The sequence below is a fragment of the Bison bison genome, unplaced genomic scaffold (genome assembly GCF_000754665.1).
Source record: "Bison bison bison isolate TAMUID 2011002044 unplaced genomic scaffold, Bison_UMD1.0 scf7180017864167, whole genome shotgun sequence".
In the NCBI taxonomy this organism is placed as follows: domain Eukaryota; kingdom Metazoa; phylum Chordata; class Mammalia; order Artiodactyla; family Bovidae; genus Bison; species Bison bison.
Window position 1 is genome coordinate 1,202,848 of NW_011494739.1, and position 20,904 is coordinate 1,223,751.

Below are 20,904 nucleotides of genomic sequence, written 5' to 3' on the forward strand. Positions count from 1 at the left end.
AGTCAAAGGCTTTGGCATAGTCAATAAAGCAGAAATAGATGTTTTTCTGGAACTCTCTTGCTTTTTCCATGATCCAGCGGATGTTGGCAATTTGATCTCTGGTTCCTCTGCCTTCTAAAACCAGCTTGAACATCAGGAAGTTCACGGTTCACGTACTGCTGAAGCCTGGCTTGGAGAATTTTGAGCATTACTTTAAGGAACACATTTGAGTCAATTCTAACGAGGTGGATGAACTTAGAATCTATTATACAGAGTGAAATGAGTCAGAAAGAGAAAGATAAATACCGTATTCTAAAACATATATACAGAATCTAGAAAAATGATAATGAAGGATTTATTTACAGGGCAACAATGGAGAAACAAACATAGAGAATAGACTTATGGACATGGGCAGAGAGGAAGAGAGGGTGAGATGTATGGAAAGAGTAACATGGAAACTTACATTACCGTATGTAAAATAGATAGCCAACAGTAATTTGTTGTATGGCTCAGGAAACTCAAACAGGGGCTCTGTAACCTAGAGGGGTGGGATGGGGAGGGAGATAGGAGGGAGTTTCAAAAGGGAGGGGATATATGTATACCTATGGCTGATTCATGTTGAGATTTGACAGAAAACAGGAAAATTCTGTAAAACAATTATCCTTCAATTAAAAAAAAAAAAAAAAGAGCTGGGGAGAGGTAGCAAGAGGGAGGTGCATATAGTTCTAAAAGGGGAACACAAGGATCCTCATGATGTTAGAACGGTTTGATATCTTGACTGTGGTAGTAAATCAATGAACCAACGCAGGTGATAAAATCACATAGAACTTAATACACATGAAAATAAGTACAAGTGAAACTGGGGAAATCTGAGTAAGACTGGTGGAGTGTATCACTGTCAACATTCCAGCTGTGATGTTATACTCTATGCTCAGTGCCAACAAAGCAAGTTTTTATGTGACTGCCCTCACTATAGACATGTAGTTGAATTTCACTCAACTTTTTTCAACCGGATTTTACCATATGTTCATAAAACTTAAATATTCATCATTTTTAACTGCAAAACTTTGATTTCTACTGATAGTCCATTTCCAAAATAGTGGACATTTCAACTATTTCTATCATATCATGATGACAAAGTCTCTGAGTACAGAAAGGAATTTATGTTTTAGCTATCTACAATCCATTCTTCTGAAAGGTGCTCAGCACAAAGCAAGTCACTATCCCTTAAAACAACTAGAAAAGCAGACACTTACCAAACCAGGAATCTATGTGTTGCGTATCTTCCTCATCAGTCAAAGATGAAAAATTGATGAAGTCCGTTGGAGCATCATAGGAATAAGAGGTTGTGACTTGTGACATTGTGTTCCACCCTTGGTGCAAAACAGTAGGTTACTTCCAACGTTTGTGTCACTTTTCTCAACAGGTCACTTCCTAAGGAGATAAATGGTTCAGAAACTTGACTGCACATTTATCTAAGGTATTGGTACCCTATTTTGCTTTTACAATCACATATGCAATTCTGAAAATAACCTGGGCAATAGGCCTTACTTTTCAAATCACACTAAAAGTAAAGTTTACTTTTTCAGTAACTTAACACTCCTTGAAGTAAATACATTGGAATTAGAAAGAGGCCAAATTTAATGAATACCTACAAAATGTCATGTACTGTGCTAAGTCTTTTACATTCATTATCTTATTTTCCTCAATCTACCGTTTTCTCATTTCCAGTCTCATCCATATCCAATGCATTTTCTCTTTGCCCTGAATAACCCAATTTCTGAAACACATCATAGCTACCAGCCAAAATCTTACTCATCATTCAAAGTCCAATTCAATCATCTCTAAAATCTTTCCCAATTTTCACCTACTGTTGCCCCTCCAAAGCCATTGTGCTTTTATACCATCTAATTTTATATTAGTTAACTATGCAGATCTCTCTCCTAGTAAACGCTAAGTTCCTGTAGACAAGGATGAATTCTACTCACTTGTGTATAACTCATCCATTAAGGTGCTCAGAACAGTATCTTATACATAGTAAAAAAATCTCAATAGTGTTTTGCCAAGTACAGGTTTCTTCTTTAAAAATACTTTTGTAAAAAATACTACTCCTGGGCATAAAGACAAATATCTTTAAAAATACATAAAAGGGACAACATGCAGATTAGGTTAAAAAAAAAAGATGTGGGCCCATCCTTACTTCTGCATACTTTGTACAGAAGAGCTGCCATGTGTCCTGTGTCCTCTGTCCTGTGGAAACCTGTGTAGGCGTGTCAGCCCCCCACTCCAACCCAATGTGGTTAAAAAAACAGCTGAAAGTAATAGCCTAAAGGCTATACTCACTTGGCAAATAATTTCCCTACGAAACCCAATGAATCATTTGTCTTCATTATGGAATGACATGGACTTAAAGTATTCTGTATCATGGAAGAGAAGTAGACATCAGTTAATGACTTACATACACATTTGCTAATTTAAGTACTTTCTTTAAGCCTTTATAAATACATGCTCATTTTTTAAATGAGATTACAAAAACAGCTTTCATAAAAATCCACAATGCCATATTACTTCACACACCCACACAATTTCTCTCAATCTCTCTCTACACACACAACAAATACACACACTTAACTTTTACTTTTTTTTTTCCAATGAGATCATTGACATTTTGAATCTGCTTCACATATCGCAAGCATCTTCCATGTCAATATAGATATATCAGCAACTAATGACTGTGTTCTAATTTACTTATCCCCTATATTAGGACTGTCCCGATACTTTCACTTTAAAGATACTAATAAAAGAATATCCATGAAGCTAAGTTTCTGTATATATATACTTAATTCTTCCCTGAAGACAAATTCTTAAAGACAGAATCACTGGCTATTGACACATACTGTGAAAACGTTCCTCAGGAGAGTAATATTCCCTTGCGTTACAGAGAGGTGTGCCAGTTCTCTTCCAGGTACTAATAGCCCTCAGTATTCATTTTCTCTATATTATACCACTATACTTATGCTCTGAGATAAATTATGAGATTAGGTCCACCCAACAATGGCACCCCACTCCAGTACTCTTGCCTGGGAAATCCCATGGACGGAGAAGCCTGGTAGGCTGCAGTCCATGGGGTCGCTAGGAGTTGGGCACGACTGAGCAACTTCACTTTCACTTTTCACTTTCATGCAAGGAAATGGCAACCCACTCCAGTGTTCTTGCCTGGAGAATCCCAGGGACAGGGGAGCCTGGCGGGCTGCCATCCATGGGGTCACACAGAGTCGGACACGACTGAAATGACTTAGCAGTAGCAGCAACCTCATTGTTGCTCGGTGGTTTGGCCAGTGGACTTGGGTAATTTCTCTCAGTGGACTTGGGTAATTCAGAAGGAATTTGTTCTATTTGGTTTACATGGTGAAATCAATCTACGCACCAAAGAACATCATCTTCCCACGGTCTCCCCTATGAACTCACTGAAGCTATACCTCCACAGGTATCTTTATAACAATGCTCCAATTGAAGTACTTAGTGTAGAAATATGACATTTTGGAGTTGGGAGGAGTTTTAAACAACACCTATATTTTTCAGTTTATAGATAAAGATTAAATAAAGCAAAATGAGGTCCTCTAGGATCATACAACACTACTACTAATGATCATGGTAAAAACAAGGTACCAAAGGTGCTTACACATGCCAAGCACCATGAAATAACAATACTAAATACATACAATTTTAATACCCTCAACAATCCTCTAAAGCATCAATCATTCCCATCCTAGAAGAAGAAGCTGAAAGTAAGGGAAATTGAAAAAGACTTGCCCAATATCATAAAGTTATATAAAGGAAGAATCTGATCTAGAACTGAGGCGCCTGACTTTAGTATAATATGTTTTCTACATCATCTGCCCTCACCCTATGAATTAGAGAAGCATGTTAATGTAGTTATGGTCTATATTTGCATAAGAAACAGTACTGTATTTCTTTCCAAGTAGAGACAGTCTTCATAGTCTTTTACCCTGAATAGAGGATTCTTTATTATCCTCAATTCTTAAGTTTTCACACTTCCCAATTTCTACTTTCATTATTCAATTTAACTCAGTAAGCTATGTGTTAGCAGTTCACTCATACTTGCTAGTGGCCATAAATCTGGGCTTGATAATACTGGAGCTCCTTTCTCACTAATATTCAAGGATGAGACACTGTCTCACACAAAAAGTACAAGATTTAGTCTCAGACACAAAGGAATTCAAAATCTAGACAGGAGGCCTATCAGACTTAAAAGATGTGCTGTGAGTAGTCACTCAGTCGTGTCAGACTCTTTATGACCCCATGGACTGTAGCCTGTCAGGCTCCTCTGTCCATGAGATTCTCCAGGCAAGAATACTGGAGTGGGTTGCTATGCCCTCCTCCAGGGAATCTTCCCAACCCAGGAATCAAATCCAGGTCTCCTGCATTGCAGGTGGATTCTTTACCATTTGAGCCATCAGGGACACATAGACTTATTTTAAGACTATTAATCAGACTTAAAGATAAGATGGTATAAATATTTAAATCATATAGTATGAACTATAAGCATAAAGAAAATTGGAGGTTAACATGGCTTAAGTCAAGCTATGATTAAATGTTTTTCATTGAACACCATCAAAACAGTAAAAAGTGCTCTAAGACAGAAATCACCCCCTTGATCACCAAGTTTCCAAGCCTGGAGTAGCAGCCATGGGACAGTTTGGCCGATAAGAACAAAGTAGGAATCTGCTGAGGGATTCATAAGAAAACTCATACTTTCCTAATATAGATATACTACAGCCCTTGCTCCTCCCCTTTTCCTTTACCTTGCTTCTTGCCTGAATGCAGATGTAATGGCTAGAGCTACAGCAGTCATCATATACACAGGAGTAAATGGCCGAGAGTAACAGATATTACTGAGCTACTGATCAGTGATGATAAAATATCAGCAACCACCTACCTTCAGACAATAAAATTCTCTTCATATAGGTCCTTACTAAGCAATCCCAACATGGAAATACAGAATTCTAGGCCTCTCCCGGGCATTACTTGATGTATATGACAATGGGGAAGTTACTCCACTTTTCTGCCTACCTACTTCCCATAAACAAGAAAGAAAGTATTTTGAGTGCTATGATATGATCACTGCCTTTTGACCTTCTGATACCTTTCCTCTCCTTGACCATATTTCTACTCAAAGGACCCTATTGGAAGATTCTCCAGCAACTGACAGTGGCTAAAATTCCTCTGCTGTAAGAAGAAAGTTTTTCTATTCTTTGAACAAACATCCTAGAAGACATGGGAAAATCTTGGATTCCCATGATCTTAATGCCTAACCCAGGTCACTGGGAAGACTTCCCAGGCAGGAATGTTACAAAGACAAGTAAAGCTAGGGGGAGGGAAGAGGCAGGAATGTAATTGCAGCAATCCCACTTAGTCTTCTAAAAATCATGATTCCACCAAAGCATGCTGCTGAAAACTACCTGGAAAGAATTCAAATTTAACCCCTCACAGCCTTTTTTCTTTTTAAATTATGGAGCTACACTGCTAGGCTCTTTGGAAAATAATTTGCATTTTTCTTTGATAGTTCTTGCCAAAAGTAGAAATTTATCTTATAAACATGTATCTATGCATATATAGGAATATTCACAAAGCATTGTTCATAAAAGCCAAAAAACTGAATATGTGAATTTTACCAATAGATTAGTTGAATAAATTATGGCACAACCACATGTTGAGATATTAAGTAACTTTAATATTAAATAATGTTACATATGTGATTTCTACAGAATGAGCTCCAAGAACTATTAAATAAGAAAAGCAAAATGCACAAGTGTATGCTCTCATTCAAGTTAAAGAGGAAAGAGGTAATGTACACTCATGAATAGAAGACACAAAAGTGTTAACAGCATTTGGGACTGGGAAGAAAGCTGAGAGGTCTGGGTCAGGGGAACACTTTTCACTATATTAACTTTCGTATTCTATTATTTCAATGCATATCTTTGCAGTTTAAAGAGCTAGTTAAGCAGTATTATTATCCCCCAAAATCCATGGTGACAGTCCAGAAGTCATTAGGTTTTCTGGGATTTGTATTATTCTTATAATCCAGCAATAACTGTTAAACCTTTTGATTTTTGGAAATAATGCTTCCCATTTACACGGTCTATAAACTGGATACTAACTTCACATATCCAAATGATAAATATTTTCTTTGTTAATGTTTCTGTATAAAATCCTTTGTATTGACCTAATAAAAACTTGGAAAGCAAAGTTAAAAATAGTAATAACTATTAATTACTGAATACTTATGACAAGCAGACACTGTGTAGTGTTTTCATGTATTAACTCCACTAAATTCTCACAGTAATTCTATAAAGTGGTTACTATTATTAATTTCACAGATGAGAAAACTGAGGCACAGAGAGATTTACTATTTGTTCATGGTCATACACATAAGTAGCAGAGCCAGGATTTGAACTCAGACAAGCCCTAAAGGGAGTGTCCTTATCCACCACACTATCCACTGCCTCTCCTATCTGCTTAAAGATAGATATTTATGTAGATCAATATCAAATGTCAAGGAGTGAGAGACAATATTATTTAGATAATAACTTCCAAATACTGATTGTGTACTACAGGCCAAGCACAAGCACTTTACTAGGCACTTCATATAAATTATCTCATTTAAACTGTATTAACAAAACAGAAAGTAAATATCATCATCACTGTTTTACAAATAAGGAACTGACTCAGCTACTCCCTGGTGGCTCAGACAGTAAAGAGCCCACCTGTAATGCGGGAGACCCAGGTTTGATCTCTGGAAAATCCCCTGGAGAAGGAAATGACAACCCACTTCAGTATTCTTGCCTGGAAAATCCCACGGATGGAGGATCCTGGCAGGCTATAGTCCACGGGGTCACAAAAAGTCGGATACAACTTAGCGACTTCACTCAGTTCCTCCAGGATCCAAGCTACTGCAGGATCACAAACTGGCAGGTAGCAGTACTGAGTTATAAGACTTGGTCTATAGGATTACAAAATCTGAGGTCACTATAATATACAGGGTTTTCCTATCAATATTCCTTCAAAAATGAGGAGTCTGTTAGACAAATGCAAAAATAAACTATTCTCTACAGAAAAATTAAGCATTTTTAACAAGTTTTGCAAAAAGAACACCCTGGTAAATTAAAAACCCTATTCTAAGTATACCAAGAAAGCTCGGAGCTGAATCTTCTCATAAACTAAAACATCACCCCTTAATTTCTCTTTTTCTAAGTTTGTACTCTTGCATATAAATTTTTGCTATAAACAGATGGAGGTTTGTCTGAATCTCTCAGTTCAGAGTAAAAGGGACTACTCAAGCATCACAAGGAGGGATGTCCTCTGAAGTCTAGAACTGCATTTGATCAGTGCGGGTTAAAAGGCAAAGGGGGCTCAAACTTAAATATGCCTAATTTTTATGTAGGTTAAAAATTTTAAACTAAAATACTAATTTTTAAAATGATCTCTTTTTCAAAAAATCTTCTTTTGAGTCATCTTTTAGTCTAGTACACCCCTCTACCCTACTACCAAAAAAAAGGAACAAATAAATATATATCCATTGAGAAGTTTGACTCTCCTCAATAGAGAGTGACTGCACAAATACATGAACAAAACCAAAAGTAACTACTGGCAACTGCTTGCTTCATTACAGCACCTCTCCCACAAATATTAGGATGTAAAACCTTCAAAAACTAAAAGCCTTGTGGGAAATGAAACAGGCCAAAGCCAACTGTTTAAATGAGAGCCCCAAGCAGGGTGGAACTGGATGCTTTCCTGCACCCCTTAATCAAGATTGAATTTCTGTCAACAGGTTTCACTGAAAAAAAAAAAAAGCACATGCGTCAACCACATTCCCCAACACAAATCAAGCTGCCACAAGAGAATCGGCTTCACATTTCAAAATTACCTGAATCCACCACAGCTTCAGACTCCTGTAAAACTAAATATTCTGTGTGAAGAAATAGCTCTTCCTGACCAATAATCCTATGACAGACCTGAGGCTAAGGCTTCTCCTACATTATGAACTAGTTAGGTTCCTTTTAAAACTGCCTATTGAATGCCATCCATCATATCACATAGCTTATTCTTGCTTCCAAAAAACAAAGTCTGAAAAGATACATATAATCCTTCCCCATAAGGAACTCACAGTTAATTGTGATACAGGGTGAACTGTGCAGTAATGAGGGCTAAACAAACAGCATTGTGGAAGTGCAGAAAAGGGTAATAGATGAAGGAGGGTCAGAGAAGGTTTGCTGGTGGAAGTGATACATAAAAGATACAGACAGACATGCAGAGTTCTGCAGGCTAAAGATGAATACTAAAAGGGAACCCTCTTACACTGTTGGTGGGAATGCAAACTAGTACAGCCACTATGGAGAACAGTGTGGAGATTCCTTAAAAACCTGGAAATAGAACTGCCATACAACCCAGCAATCCCACTGCTAGGCATACACACCGAGGAAACCAGAATTGAAAGAGACACGTGTACCCCAATGTTCATCGCAGCACTGTTTATAATAGCCAGGACATGGAAGCAACCTAGATGTCCATCAGAAGATGAATGGATAAGAAAGCTGTGGTACATATACACAATGGAGTATTACTCAGCCATTAAAAAGAATACATTTAAATCAGTTCTATTGAGGTGCCTATTATACAGAGTGAAGTAAGCCAGAAAGAAAAACACCAATACAGTATAATAATGCTTATATATGGAATTTAGAAAGATGGTAATGATAACTCTGTATGCGAGACAGCAAAAGAGACACAGATGTCTAGAACAGTCTTTTGGACTCTGTGGGAGAGGGTGAGGGTGGGATGATTTGGGAGAACGGCACTGAAACATGTATAATATCATATGTGAAATGAATCACCAGGCCAGGTTTGATGCATGATACAGGGTGCTCGGGGCTGGTGCACTGGGATGACCCAGAGGGATGGTATAGGGAGGGAGGTGGGAGGGGGGGTTCAGGATGGGGAACACGTGTACACCCGTAGCGGATTCATGTCAATGTATGGCAAAACCAACACAATATTGTAAAGTAATTTAGCCTCCAATTAAAATAAATAAATTTACATTTTTAAAAAAAATAATAAAATACTAAAAAAAAAAAAAAAAAATAGGTTAGAATCACCAGAGAGAAATGGGAGGGTAGCTTAACAAAACCTTATTTTCAGACTTCAAGTGAACCAATAAAGACTGTTAATTAAAGATGTGCTATCAAAAATTTTACTCTATTGATCTAGTAAGAAATGTTCACTGAATAAATTCTTACAGGATTAAAAAAAAAAAAAAGACGAATACTGACTTTTTCTAGCAGAAGAAATAAATGGAAAAGGAAAACACATACCGGGAAGCATGCAATTGAGAAAGATTGTAAAAGAAACAATGTAACATATTTCCACATTCAACTGAAATTAACCTCCATGGCTCCCTGTCTCTCTTCACTCTCCAACCAAAAATAACCAGCCATGACAAGCTCTATAAATCAATAGGTGCAGGTTCAGAGCAGGGTGGAGGAAAGCTGGAAAAGGATGCATTCTAAGCAAGGCTGAAATAGCAGACCAGCAGCTCCTGAGCAAAACAAAGACTTTGGTGTGATAGATGATCTCAAGTACCTCAGAGTTCACTTGTGAACTGTCTTGCCTCGTTATTTTGGAGGAAAATCATGAGTTAAATAAATGGTAATACAACAGAATAAACAGAGGAAGTCAGGACCTCATTAGAAGTGTAGTTAAGTTAAAATGGTCCCATCCCAGGCAGTGCCATTTCCCCAGGGACACCCTCTCCTATTTCCACAAGGGATAAGAGATCTTGTTACACTACCACAAGTTAGAGTTGAGTTATTTTCATCTTACCCAGGGAGAAAATACCTAGATTCTTTTTTTCTTTTTTTCCTATACATAGGATTAGCAAGAGACAGCAAATGCCAACACAATCCAGGCTGCAATTTTAATTGTTAATCAAAGTCACAAACCAAGTCTGAAGGAAGTTAATGGACTTTGTGTTTCCACATTTGTTTGCTAACTTCTATGTTGAAATCAGATCTGTTTACAGAAACAGATCTATGAAGCTTCCAAAATTGGGTCAATTTAAAATCCAATGACAATCTCTCACTGTCCAAGCACTTAGAAGTCAGCACAGGACACAAGGACATTTGTTCTAATTCATCACTGTCCAAAAATCTCAAGCAAACACACTTTTCTATCACTTTCCTTCCAAACTTTCATATTTCATTTTTGAATGATTACAAATTCAGTTCCACTTTTTTTATTCATCCACAGAACTCTATAAACCATAATTCACTCTTACATGACTAATAGAACCTGGATAGAAATCAAAGATGCCGTTTACCTCTAGGCCAATTAACAACTCTTACCTTTACCAAAGTGTTCTGATGTTCCAAAAGTAAGTAGCTAAGAGACTTTGTAAGGGCTGACAGTCAGTGGGGCTATAGGAGGTTACAATCCTAGTCAAATCTCACTCAGTCTTACAGAGAATGATATCCCTCAAAAGGTGTCTGGTTTGGAAAGCAGAAGTGAAGTGAAGTGAAGTCGCTCAGTCGTGTCCGACTCTTTGCGACCCCATGGACAGTAGCCTACCAGGCTCCACCGTCCATGGGATTTTCCAAGCAAGAATACTGGAGTGGGCTGCCGTTTCCTTCTCCAGATTGGAAAGCAGACACCTCAAAAAGTGATTACCAATGAGGTGGCAAGGGGTGAGATAGACAGTGACAGGGTTGGAAGATTTTGAATGCTAAATTTTTTTATATTACTTTTATTTTTGCACCTCGTGAATCTAAATATTAAATATTTTAGAAATATAAAATTGTGCCTGTGTGATGTACACTGTCAGTGGATAGGTCAATTTGTTGTTTTGTACGAAGTCTTAAAAACATCCATTCTTTTTGACCAGTGATTCCACTGGATAAAATACTACAGCAGAACCATATAATGAAATAATATATTAGCCATTAAAATTATGTTACAGAAAATTTTAATGAAATGACAAAATTTTCATAGCCTAATTATAAAGTGGAAAAAAATGATAGTTATTAGTGCATGATTTCTTAAAACCAAATATACGTTACCCACCCTGCCCCCCCCAAATTGGAAGGAAATCTACCAAAATGTTAGCCATAATTTATCTGAGAAGCAGGATAGTGGGTGACATTATTTTCTTTTCCATATTAAATAAATTTTCTTCCAAAATGTTATTATAAAGATGAATTAAAATTATTTAAATAATTTTTAAGCTATTAGCGGTCCCCTTAATTTTCAATGTAACACTGTGAACACAGCCTTACCTGTGGTTTAATCTGGTCAGTACCCCTGACTACAGACTTTATTCAAAGATGCAATATACTCTTTCACCTCTCTTCTGAAATTCTGAAGTCCAGAAAATACTTCTTTTCCAGAATCTGAAAGAAGCAGAAAGATGATGAAACAGGTTTAAGTTCTTTGTAGCAAAAAAGGTTAGCAGAGAACAGAAGGGGTGGTATAAAACACCAAGGATAACCATGCTTAAAACCAGAGTACTTCCGAGAGCTAAGGTCTAAATAGCATGATGCCCCCTAAACACCAAACTTAACTATTATTGTTTCTTTAGTGTAAAAGTGTTCTTAAAGTTTTTTAGGATATATGTGCTATGTCCCTGTGTTTTTGCTGTTACATACTTCCACTTCAGAGCAACCTCTCCACAGTCTGCAACTGAGGAACACTAACATCAAGGGGTCATTAGTGTGTGTCCTATTCAAATATCAGGACAAAGTGTAGGCATACTGTATATGAAAAAAAATTACTACCTTTTTAAATTTAAAAAAGTAGAAACAGCATTTTATTTAAAAAATTTCTAAAGTTTGCTCCTACATACAATTTTATACCTTTCTCACTAACCTTTAATTTCCCCCAATCAAGTTTCTTTAAGCAAACAAACAAAAACAGAACCCCTTCCAGTTACCTATACTTTCTTCACAAAGTACCTTGGCAGGTGAACTGTCTCAAACACAGATCTATTCACAGAACTGACTGGGTTGTTCAATGTCCCTGGAGTAAATTCTGCTTCCTACCTTTACCCATGGCAAAGAAAATTCGTTTGCCAAAGGACAATTAAATCTCTCCTCCTGGGGACTTCCCTGGTGGTCCAGAGGTTGGGAATCTGCCTGTCAGTGCAGGGAACATGGGTTTAATCCCTGGTCCGGGACCTAGGATGCCACATGCCATGGAGCAACGAAGCCTACAAGCCACAACTACTGAAGCTTGCATGCCTTAAGGTCCGCAAGAGAAGACACTCGCACACCACAACCAGAGAAAGCCTGAGCACAGCAAAATGAAGAGCACATGTGCCGCAATGAAGACCCAGTTCAGCCATAAACTAAAGACTTGAAAAAAAAAAAACTCAAAACTTTCTAAAAAAATAAAAAACCATAAAACTCTCCTCCTCCTTTTCTCCCCAACAATTCCAAAAGAATTAGGGAAAGGCTAAAGAAAAAATACACATAGGAAATATGGGAGAACTCTGACCCTCTCCTGGTGCCTAAGAAATAAAGGACCCTTCCACTAATCTTGTCACCTATTGAAACTTAATTGCAGCTACAGGATAAGGTAACTTTATTAAGGTCAGAATGCACAGACTTAAGCATAAGGCTGCCCAAAATAACTGTTTTATTTAAATGACTTGAAGGTTTAAACAAATTTATCAACCTAATTCAATATACTCAGTTTTTCATACCTGAAATTTTGTAGTCAATTTAAGATAACACCTTCTTGCCTTTCCAATTCAACAGATATTGAATTGGTGGTTTCCATGCACCAAGACTGCCCTGGTTCCTAACTGAACTCTATCAAGAGCAGTTTGTGTCCCTCCTGCTCCCCAAAGCTACCTTTGCCTGTTTTAAGCCTCAACAATCTCCCTTACCTCTAAACTGCCAGGTGCTTACAATACAAAAACTAGAATATGCAGATGCTATCTTGTCTTGTTCTAATTGTCACTTGTCAACTTGAATCAGACTTTTGTCCTCAAGCATACCAGAAACCCTTTGACTGTACACACACAGTATCTTACACCACTCTGAGCACAGAGTATAACCTCAAAGATCAATTAGCTAAGTGAGCTAGGAGTCACAATAATTTTTATCCCAAGACTGACAACCTAATACTGAATTGACACGCCCACAGTACAAAACCAAAACAACCAACCAAAGGGACTCAAGTTTGATTTAGGGGTGGCTTGACAGGGGGTGTGATACACTGAGGCTGCAACACAAAAATATCCTTAGTATTGCAGCAAATAGTTCGAATTTTGACATCTCATGAGACAATTTCAAAGACAGGCCATAGATTATCAAGACAAGGTAAGGCTGAATCAGGGCAAACTCCAAGTGATGATCTTAAAGCAAAATCTGTAGAGCACTCAGATGCTATCTTGTCCTAAGCAGGATTGATTGGAAGTTCTTGGTACCTAAGTACTAGAAAATTGTGAGAAAAAGAAACCACTAATGAAGAAAACCGGGGAAGGAAATGGCAACCCACTCCAGTATTCTTGCCTGGAGAATCCCGTGGACAAAGGAGCCTGGTGGGCTGCCGTCTACGGGGTCTCACAGAGCCGGACACGACGAAGCGACTTAGCAGCAGCAGCAGCAGCAATGAAGAAAACAGGGAGAAAAACAATCCTACAATATTATAATCTGGTTCACTTTTTCTTTCCACTCCAATCTGTTAAGTGTTTTAGGACAGGAAATCAGAAAGGCAATAATACCCCGTGATGCACACAAAGGGGGAGAACTGATAAAACCGAATGAATTTTAAATCCCCCAACAGGAAGTTAACTCCAAGTCGAATTACACGCCTTCAATTATGTTCTCACTTCCTTTACCTTTCTATTTTACAAAATAGTTATGAGATGCAGTTGTTTCGTGGCCACACCTTGTTTTCCTCCACCAAACGCCACACGTCTTGAGGGCGGGCTACTGTATCACCCATTTCTAGAAATTTATCTAGATTACGGGCCTCATTTCCCCTCCTATAAAAGAGTGCTAAGACTAGCACCGACTTCACTGGCTTGGGAAGAAAATTAAATGAAAAAACACAGTGCTGAGTCCAGTAAACTCTAATTGCCTGTGTGCTGGGTAATAATATAATTGTCATTACCCTTAGCCCACAGCCTCGCCCTAATTCCTCCATTTCCCACGCTGGCCTCCGCCTCTACCTGCTAACACAGCCTGCTAGACCCGGTCCGCCGAACTTCACGGGGAAATCCTGTCGCGAAGGGAAGGGAGGCCGGAAGCTCCGCTCCTGCACCGCGGGGTCAGGGCGGCTGCACCGCGGGTCAGGGCGGCACCCCCGCAGTACACGTCCCAGGAGCTGCGCCCTCCACGCGGAGACCTCCAGTCGCTTGAAATTAGGGTGAAGACCGCCGGGCGCCCCAATTGCTCCTCTTCCCTCCTCACTGCTCACCTCAGCCCAGCGCTGTCAACCGACCGCCGCGAAAACCCGCCGCGGGACTCATTCAGTACCGTTGAAAAATTTGAACGCAGACTCTGCACAAACGCACCAATCAGCGTGCTGGGAACCGGCAATCCCAGCCTTCCGATTGGCCCCTTAGATCCTGGCGACGCCGGAAGTCAGGGTGAGGGACAAGCAAACAACCGGCCCCGAAGGCTTCTGGGAAATGTAGTGTAACTGCGAGAGCCGGTTGCAACAACTCGACGAACGAAGTTACTACAAAGCCCAGAATGCTCCGCTACAAACTATTTGGGATAGGTGGTTAAAAATCCCCCTGCAGATGTGGGAGACAGAAGAGACACAGGTTCGATCTCTGGGTTGGAGAGATCCTCTTGAAGAGGCTTCCCTGGTGGCTCAAACGGTAAAACGTCTGCCCGCAATGCGGGAAACCCGGGTTTGATTCCTGGGTCAGGAACATCCCCCGGATAAGGAAATGGCAATCCACTCCAGCACTCTTGCCTGGAAAATCCCATAGATGGAGGAGCCTGATAGGCTACAGTAAGAGTCGGACACGTCCTTTCCTTTCTTTTTTTGTTTTTTTCCTTCCTTTTTTTTTTTTTCCTTTCCTTTCTTGAAGAGAGCTTGACAACCCACTCCAGTAGTCTTGCTGGAGAATCCCATGGACAGAGGAGCCTGGAGGGCTAACGTCCATAGGTCGCAAAGAGTAGGACACGACTGAAGCGACTTAGCACGCTCCCTGCCATGCGGCATAGACTGGCCCTTAGATTCTTTGCCAACTGTGGAGTCTCTCAAACTTTTCATCCAAGTCCACGCCCGGATGTTAGTGCCTGAAGCCACGGTTTTTAGAGGATTGTTCTTTTCTCCTTTAATTCCAACATCCTTGGTTGTATTACCCTCGTATTGTAGAAGAGAAAACAAAGGCTTAGAGAAGTTGAGTAAACTTGTTTGAAATCACATTTTTTTTTAAGTGGAGAAGATGGGATTTGCATTAAGAACATCTAGTCCTATTTATCATCAATAATCACTTAGGAGGTAATAGCAGCAACAAGAACAAAAAGATCAACCTTCACCCCACACACAGCCCCCTCGGAATTTTGTTTTAGTCTGTGGCACTTTCAAGTGCCCAGGCAATTCTCATATGCAGCCGGGATTGAGAAGCATTACTCCAAACCAGTAGTTCTCAAAGAACTAGATGATCAGTATAGTTGGAAACTTGTTAGAAATGTAAATTTTAGGTCCCACGTGAGACTTATTGAATCAGAAACTCTGAGAGTGGGCACAGCAATCTGTGTTTTCTATCAGCCCCTCAGGTGATACTGATGCCCACTGAGTTTTGAGACCCCTGCTCTAAACCAAGTGACACTAACAAAATCTCAGGCCTCGGGACCTATTTGTGTTGACAAGAAGGGTTTGAGCCGGATGGTCTTGGCTCTAGATTCTCCCAGGACCCCTGTTATTCCACCCAGCATTCTGTGAGGCTGAGATGCCTGCTGCAGATTCTGGCGCCACGTTACCCGAGTGGCCCAGGAATCCTAGGTGCAGAGGGATGGTCCACTCTGTTGCAGCGTGTTACTTCTCCTTCAAGTCGTCTGCGCCCTCCTGGATATTCTCCGTCTGCAACAACAGCCCGGTGCGTTTTCCAGGAGCCCCTCGCCCACCTAGAACGACCACACACCAAAGGACAATATCACTGCAACACCTTCCGACTTCACACTGCGCCTCACACTGAGCACAGAGGCTCTGGGGCGCCAAGAACACCTTTCTCATGGCAAATATTATTAGAATTCAGATGTCCCTCTCTAAGAAAAAAGGGAGGAGATGGTCACTAAAGCATAAAATCTGGATATATTTTAACGGCTTTTAGGGCTGGACTTTTGGAGCAAAAAGATTACTCATGGCAGACCATAGCCTCTGTCACAACCATGAGCTTTGGGCTCTCCAGAGAAATTTCTGGCTCCTTAAAGAAAAGTTTCACTGACTTGACCTAGTGTCTCAACATTTTCTGGTCATGGATGCTTTTGCGAAGCTAATGAATTCTCTGGATCAGTGCTGCCCCATAGAACTTTCTGTGGTAATGGAACTCTTCTACCCTGTGTGGGCCAACACAGTGACACCACATGGCTAGTGAACATTCAAAATGTGGAAAAGGCAACTGCAGAAGGGAACATTTAATTTTATTTAAACTTAACTAATTTGCATTTAAATATTGTATTGGATAGCTTGGGTCTAGAATTCCATGCACCCTCAAAATATTCATGTGAATATAAACACATATTTTTTCAAATATGTTTTGAGGGGGTTGTGGAGAAGAATGGATTATCAAACTTGGCCTCCAACACCCCTCAGGGTTCTGCACAAGTAGGGAGTGGGGCGGGTGGGAGGAGGGGTCCTCTTCTCAACCTGAGAAATTTCTTTTTTTTAAATATGTTTTTTTAATATATTGGATTTTGTATAATCTTCAGTTTGGAATGGGGATAAACTAACTTTTTCTTCAAAAGGACACAAATCTGAGGAACTTTCTGGAGTGATACAGATGTTCCATATCTGGATCTGATGGTTACACTGATGTATAATAGGTAAAATTTGGTAAGTTGTACCTTTAAGATTTGTGTATTTTACTATATGTAAATTATGCTTAGTAAAAATACATAAAATTTTTTTAAAAGATCAGTGTTCATAATTTTAAAAAGCTACAAAAGTTTTAACAAATAAGCCTAAAACTTTTACAGGAAATTTTAAAACTGAAACTTTGTTGAATAACTATAAAAATAATTAAATAAGGCTTGGGTGTCCCTGGTGACTCAGGCTGTACAGAATCTGCCTGCAGTACAGGAGACCTGGGTTCGATCCCTGAGTCGGAAAGATCTCCTGGAAAAGGGAATGTCTGCCTACTCCAGTATTCTTGCCTGGAGAATACCATGGACAGAGGAGCGTGGTGGGCTACAGTCCATGGGGTTGCAAAGAGTCAGATGTGACTGGGTGACTCATGCTTTCATATATGTTATTAATGAATGGTGCGATCTAATACTGTAAATTCTCCATATTAAAAGTTAAATACAATTCTAATGAAAATCCAATACATGTTTGTCATGGAATTTGCCAAATTGACTTTAAAATTCACATGGAAGAAAAAAATAGAAGAATTGGCATCTGAATTTTGAAAAATAATAGGGGGAATTGCCATACCAGATCTCATAAATATTAACATATTACAAAATTATAATTTTTAAAGTATCATTAATTGATTCCATGAGGATACAATCAGCAAAATCCAGTTGGGACAACTAGACAACAAGAAAACAAAAGATCTAGTTTTTTCAAAAAATAAACAGAAAAAAAAAAAAAACAAGCAAAATACAGCAAGAGTAGAGTTTTTTGGTTTGTTTTTGTTTTTCAATATTCCTTATTTCTAGAGATACAAATAGAAAGGGTAAGGATGAAATAACTCTAGAATTTGCTTCAAAATAATCTGGAGTATGCCAAGAAGAGAAGATGGGAATATAGCTGAAACAAGGTTAGCCACAAATTGATAATTGTTAAAACTGAGTAACAGGAGGTTTTCCCTAGTGGTCCACTGGCTGAAGACTCCATGCTCCCAATGCAGGGATCCCAGTTCAATTCCTGGTAAGGGAACTAGATCCCACATGCTGCAACTAAAGATGCCGCATGCTGCAATGAAGATCAAAGATCCCATTTGCCCCAACTAAGACCTAGTGCAGCCAAATAAATAAGTAAAACATTTTTAAAAAACCTGACTGACAGGTTCATGATACATATATACATGCATGCATGCGTGCCAAGTCACTTCGTGCCTGATTCTTTGCGACCCAATGAACTATAGCCCACCAGGCCCCTCTCTCCATGGGAATTTCCAAGTTAAGAACACTGGAGTGGGTTGCCATGCCCTCCTCCAGGGGATCTTCCTGACCCGGGGGTCAAAGTTGCATCTCTTATGTCTCCTGCGTTGGTGGGAGAGTTCTTTACCACTAGCACCACCTGGGAAGCCCACGTATATACATATTCAAACATAAATGCATTTGAAATTTTCCACAGTTTTTTAAAGTAGGATACTGGCATAGAAATTTTGTTAACAACAGCAAAAGATCAGTAGAAGAATTTAAGAATGCAGACACAGACCCATGGATATCAGAATTTAGTAAATGCTGAGTAGAATTTCAAATCAAATGGAACAAATAATGGATTTGGGACATTTGCTTTTCATTTGGGGAAAATATTATGTTAGATTTTTATCCAGTACTATTTACAAAAACAAATTTCAGATGAATTAAAACCCTAAAGATATAAAATAATTAAAATTTTTACAGCTAAAAATATGACATCATATAGGAAATTTTAAAGTAAGATAAAAGAAAAAAACTGAGACACAAAGGAAAAGACTGACCAAATCAAAACTTTAAAATTCTGTTTGACAAAAGAAAAACAAACAGGGACTTCCCTCCTGGTCTCGTGGTTAAGAATCCACCTGCCAGTGTACAGGACGCCGGTTCAATCCCTGGTCCAGGAACTAAGATCCCACATGCCTCAAGGCAACAAACCCCACTGAGCTCATGAGCTCTAAAGCCCCCTGTTCTGCAACCAGAGAGGCCACCACAGCGAGAAGCCGTTGCACCACAACTAGAGAGTAGCAATGAAGACCCAACACAGCCATAAATAAATAAATAATAAAATTATTTTTAAAAAAGAAAAACAACAAAATCAAATATTTCCAAAACATCTAACAAAATGCAAACAACAACAACAAAAACCCTCCTAAGAATCAGTGATAGGAGAAGGCAATGGCACCCCACTCCAGTACTCTTGCCTGGAAAATCCCATGGATGGAGGAGCCTGGTAGGCTGAAGTCCATGGGGTCGCTAAGAGACGGACACGCCTGAGCGACTTCACTTTCACTTTCACTTTTATGCATTGGAGAAGGAAATGGCAACCCACTCCAGTGTTCTTGCCTGGAGAATCCCAGGGACCTGGGAGCCTGGTGGGCTGCCGTCTCTGGGGTCACCCAGAGTTGGACACGACTGAAGCGACTTAGCAGCAGCAGCAGCAGCAAGAATCAGTGATAAGAGGACAAAAGTTCCATAGGCGTGGGAGTGGGAGGGAAGGCAATTCGTAGAAGAAGTAACAAAACTGGCCATTAAGACATGAAAAGATGCTTGGTCTCAGCAGTAATGCTGAAATTTAATTTTAAGTTTAATGAAACAAACAAGTATTGTCTTTCACCTATCAGATTGACCAAAATTAAAAGTGTGATGATATCAATAATTTACAAGGTAACTCAGAAGATGGGCGAATGGATGGGCTCAGCTGTTTTAAAGGGCAACTTGGCAACATCTATTTAAAATGTCAAACATGTGTGCCCTGCAACCTAGAACTTCTATTTCTAGATTTAGTTCCAAGAGACACACTTATCATCTTTCACATGAAGACACAGTCTCTGCAACATTTATGGAGCGCCTACTATGTGTCAGTCGCTATGCTAAGTGAGGGGATGCAGTAGTGAAAAGACAGACAAAAATCTCTGTCTTCAGGGAGCTGACATACTAGTGGAGAAGACAGACACTAAACAAGGTAAATAAATAAGTATCTCATAAATGAGATCTCATAATATAAATGATATCTCATAATAGGTGATAAATGCAAAGCTGTCTGCTCACCAGGCCCCTAAGGGTAGATGAAAAGAAGAGGAGAAACAGAGGGCTGGACAGAGACAAAGGGAGGACAGGGCTTGCCTAGGCTTTGGCAGTTCACTGACCTCCAGGTACATGCAGGGCCATGGGCAGGGAAGGTAAATGTGCTTGTTTTATATTAGAAGAGAAGGGGTATCAAAGCTGTGCTGTGTTCAGGGCCTACTAGGCAGAAAGTGCTCAGTGAATGAATGAACCAATGCCAGAAGGCTGTGTGCAAGAACTTCCCAAGTCCTCCCAAATTAACAAGAGGTAAGCCTGGCCCCAGAGAGTCCTTCTGCATCCATTAATATGGTATGATGGGTCTCAAGTTCCCATTATTTATGAATAGGAGACATCAAGGTCTGAAATCACTAAAGAATTTTAGACCTGAAAGAAACACAGATACATCCGGTTAGCTTCATCCATAATTTCAGTCATGACTGTTTTGGCCTTATCCATGTAAAAGGGTAAATATAAATAGGGTAGTTCAGGGACATTTGGATGAAGACTTGAAGAAGGAGGAGTAAGTTAGGCAGATATCTTAAGGAAGAGTGTTCTAGGCAGAAGGAACAGCCAGTGCAAAGGCAGGAGCAGAGAGGAATGTTTTAGAAATAGCTAGGAAGTCAGGGTGGTTGGTGGTGAAGGGAATGGCAATCCACTCCAGTATTCTTGCCTGGAGAATTCCATGGATAGAGGATCCTGGCAGGCTACAGTCCATGGGTCAAAAAGAGTCAGACAG

General features: G+C 39.5%; 1 protein-coding gene across 5 annotated transcripts in view; it reads right to left on the reverse strand.

Annotated features, from left to right (window-relative positions):
• TPX2 (TPX2, microtubule-associated) overlaps positions 1-14,877 on the reverse strand; it is a 57,614-nt gene extending 42,737 nt beyond the window's left edge. For 2 of the 5 annotated variants that reach the window (XM_010841748.1, XM_010841743.1), the window contains exons 1-3: positions 14,228-14,876; positions 11,328-11,441; positions 1,236-1,413 (exon numbers count right to left, since the gene is read on the reverse strand). In XM_010841748.1, the coding sequence (XP_010840050.1) occupies positions 1,236-1,341 (106 nt within the window). In that variant the 5' untranslated portion in view covers positions 1,342-1,413; positions 11,328-11,441; positions 14,228-14,876. Of the gene's footprint in view, positions 1-1,235; positions 1,414-2,322; positions 2,397-11,327; positions 11,442-14,227 lie in introns of all 5 variants that reach the window. The other 3 variants (XM_010841746.1, XM_010841747.1, XM_010841744.1) reach the window with 3 other exon arrangements.
• Positions 14,878-20,904: the final 6,027 nt, after the last annotated feature.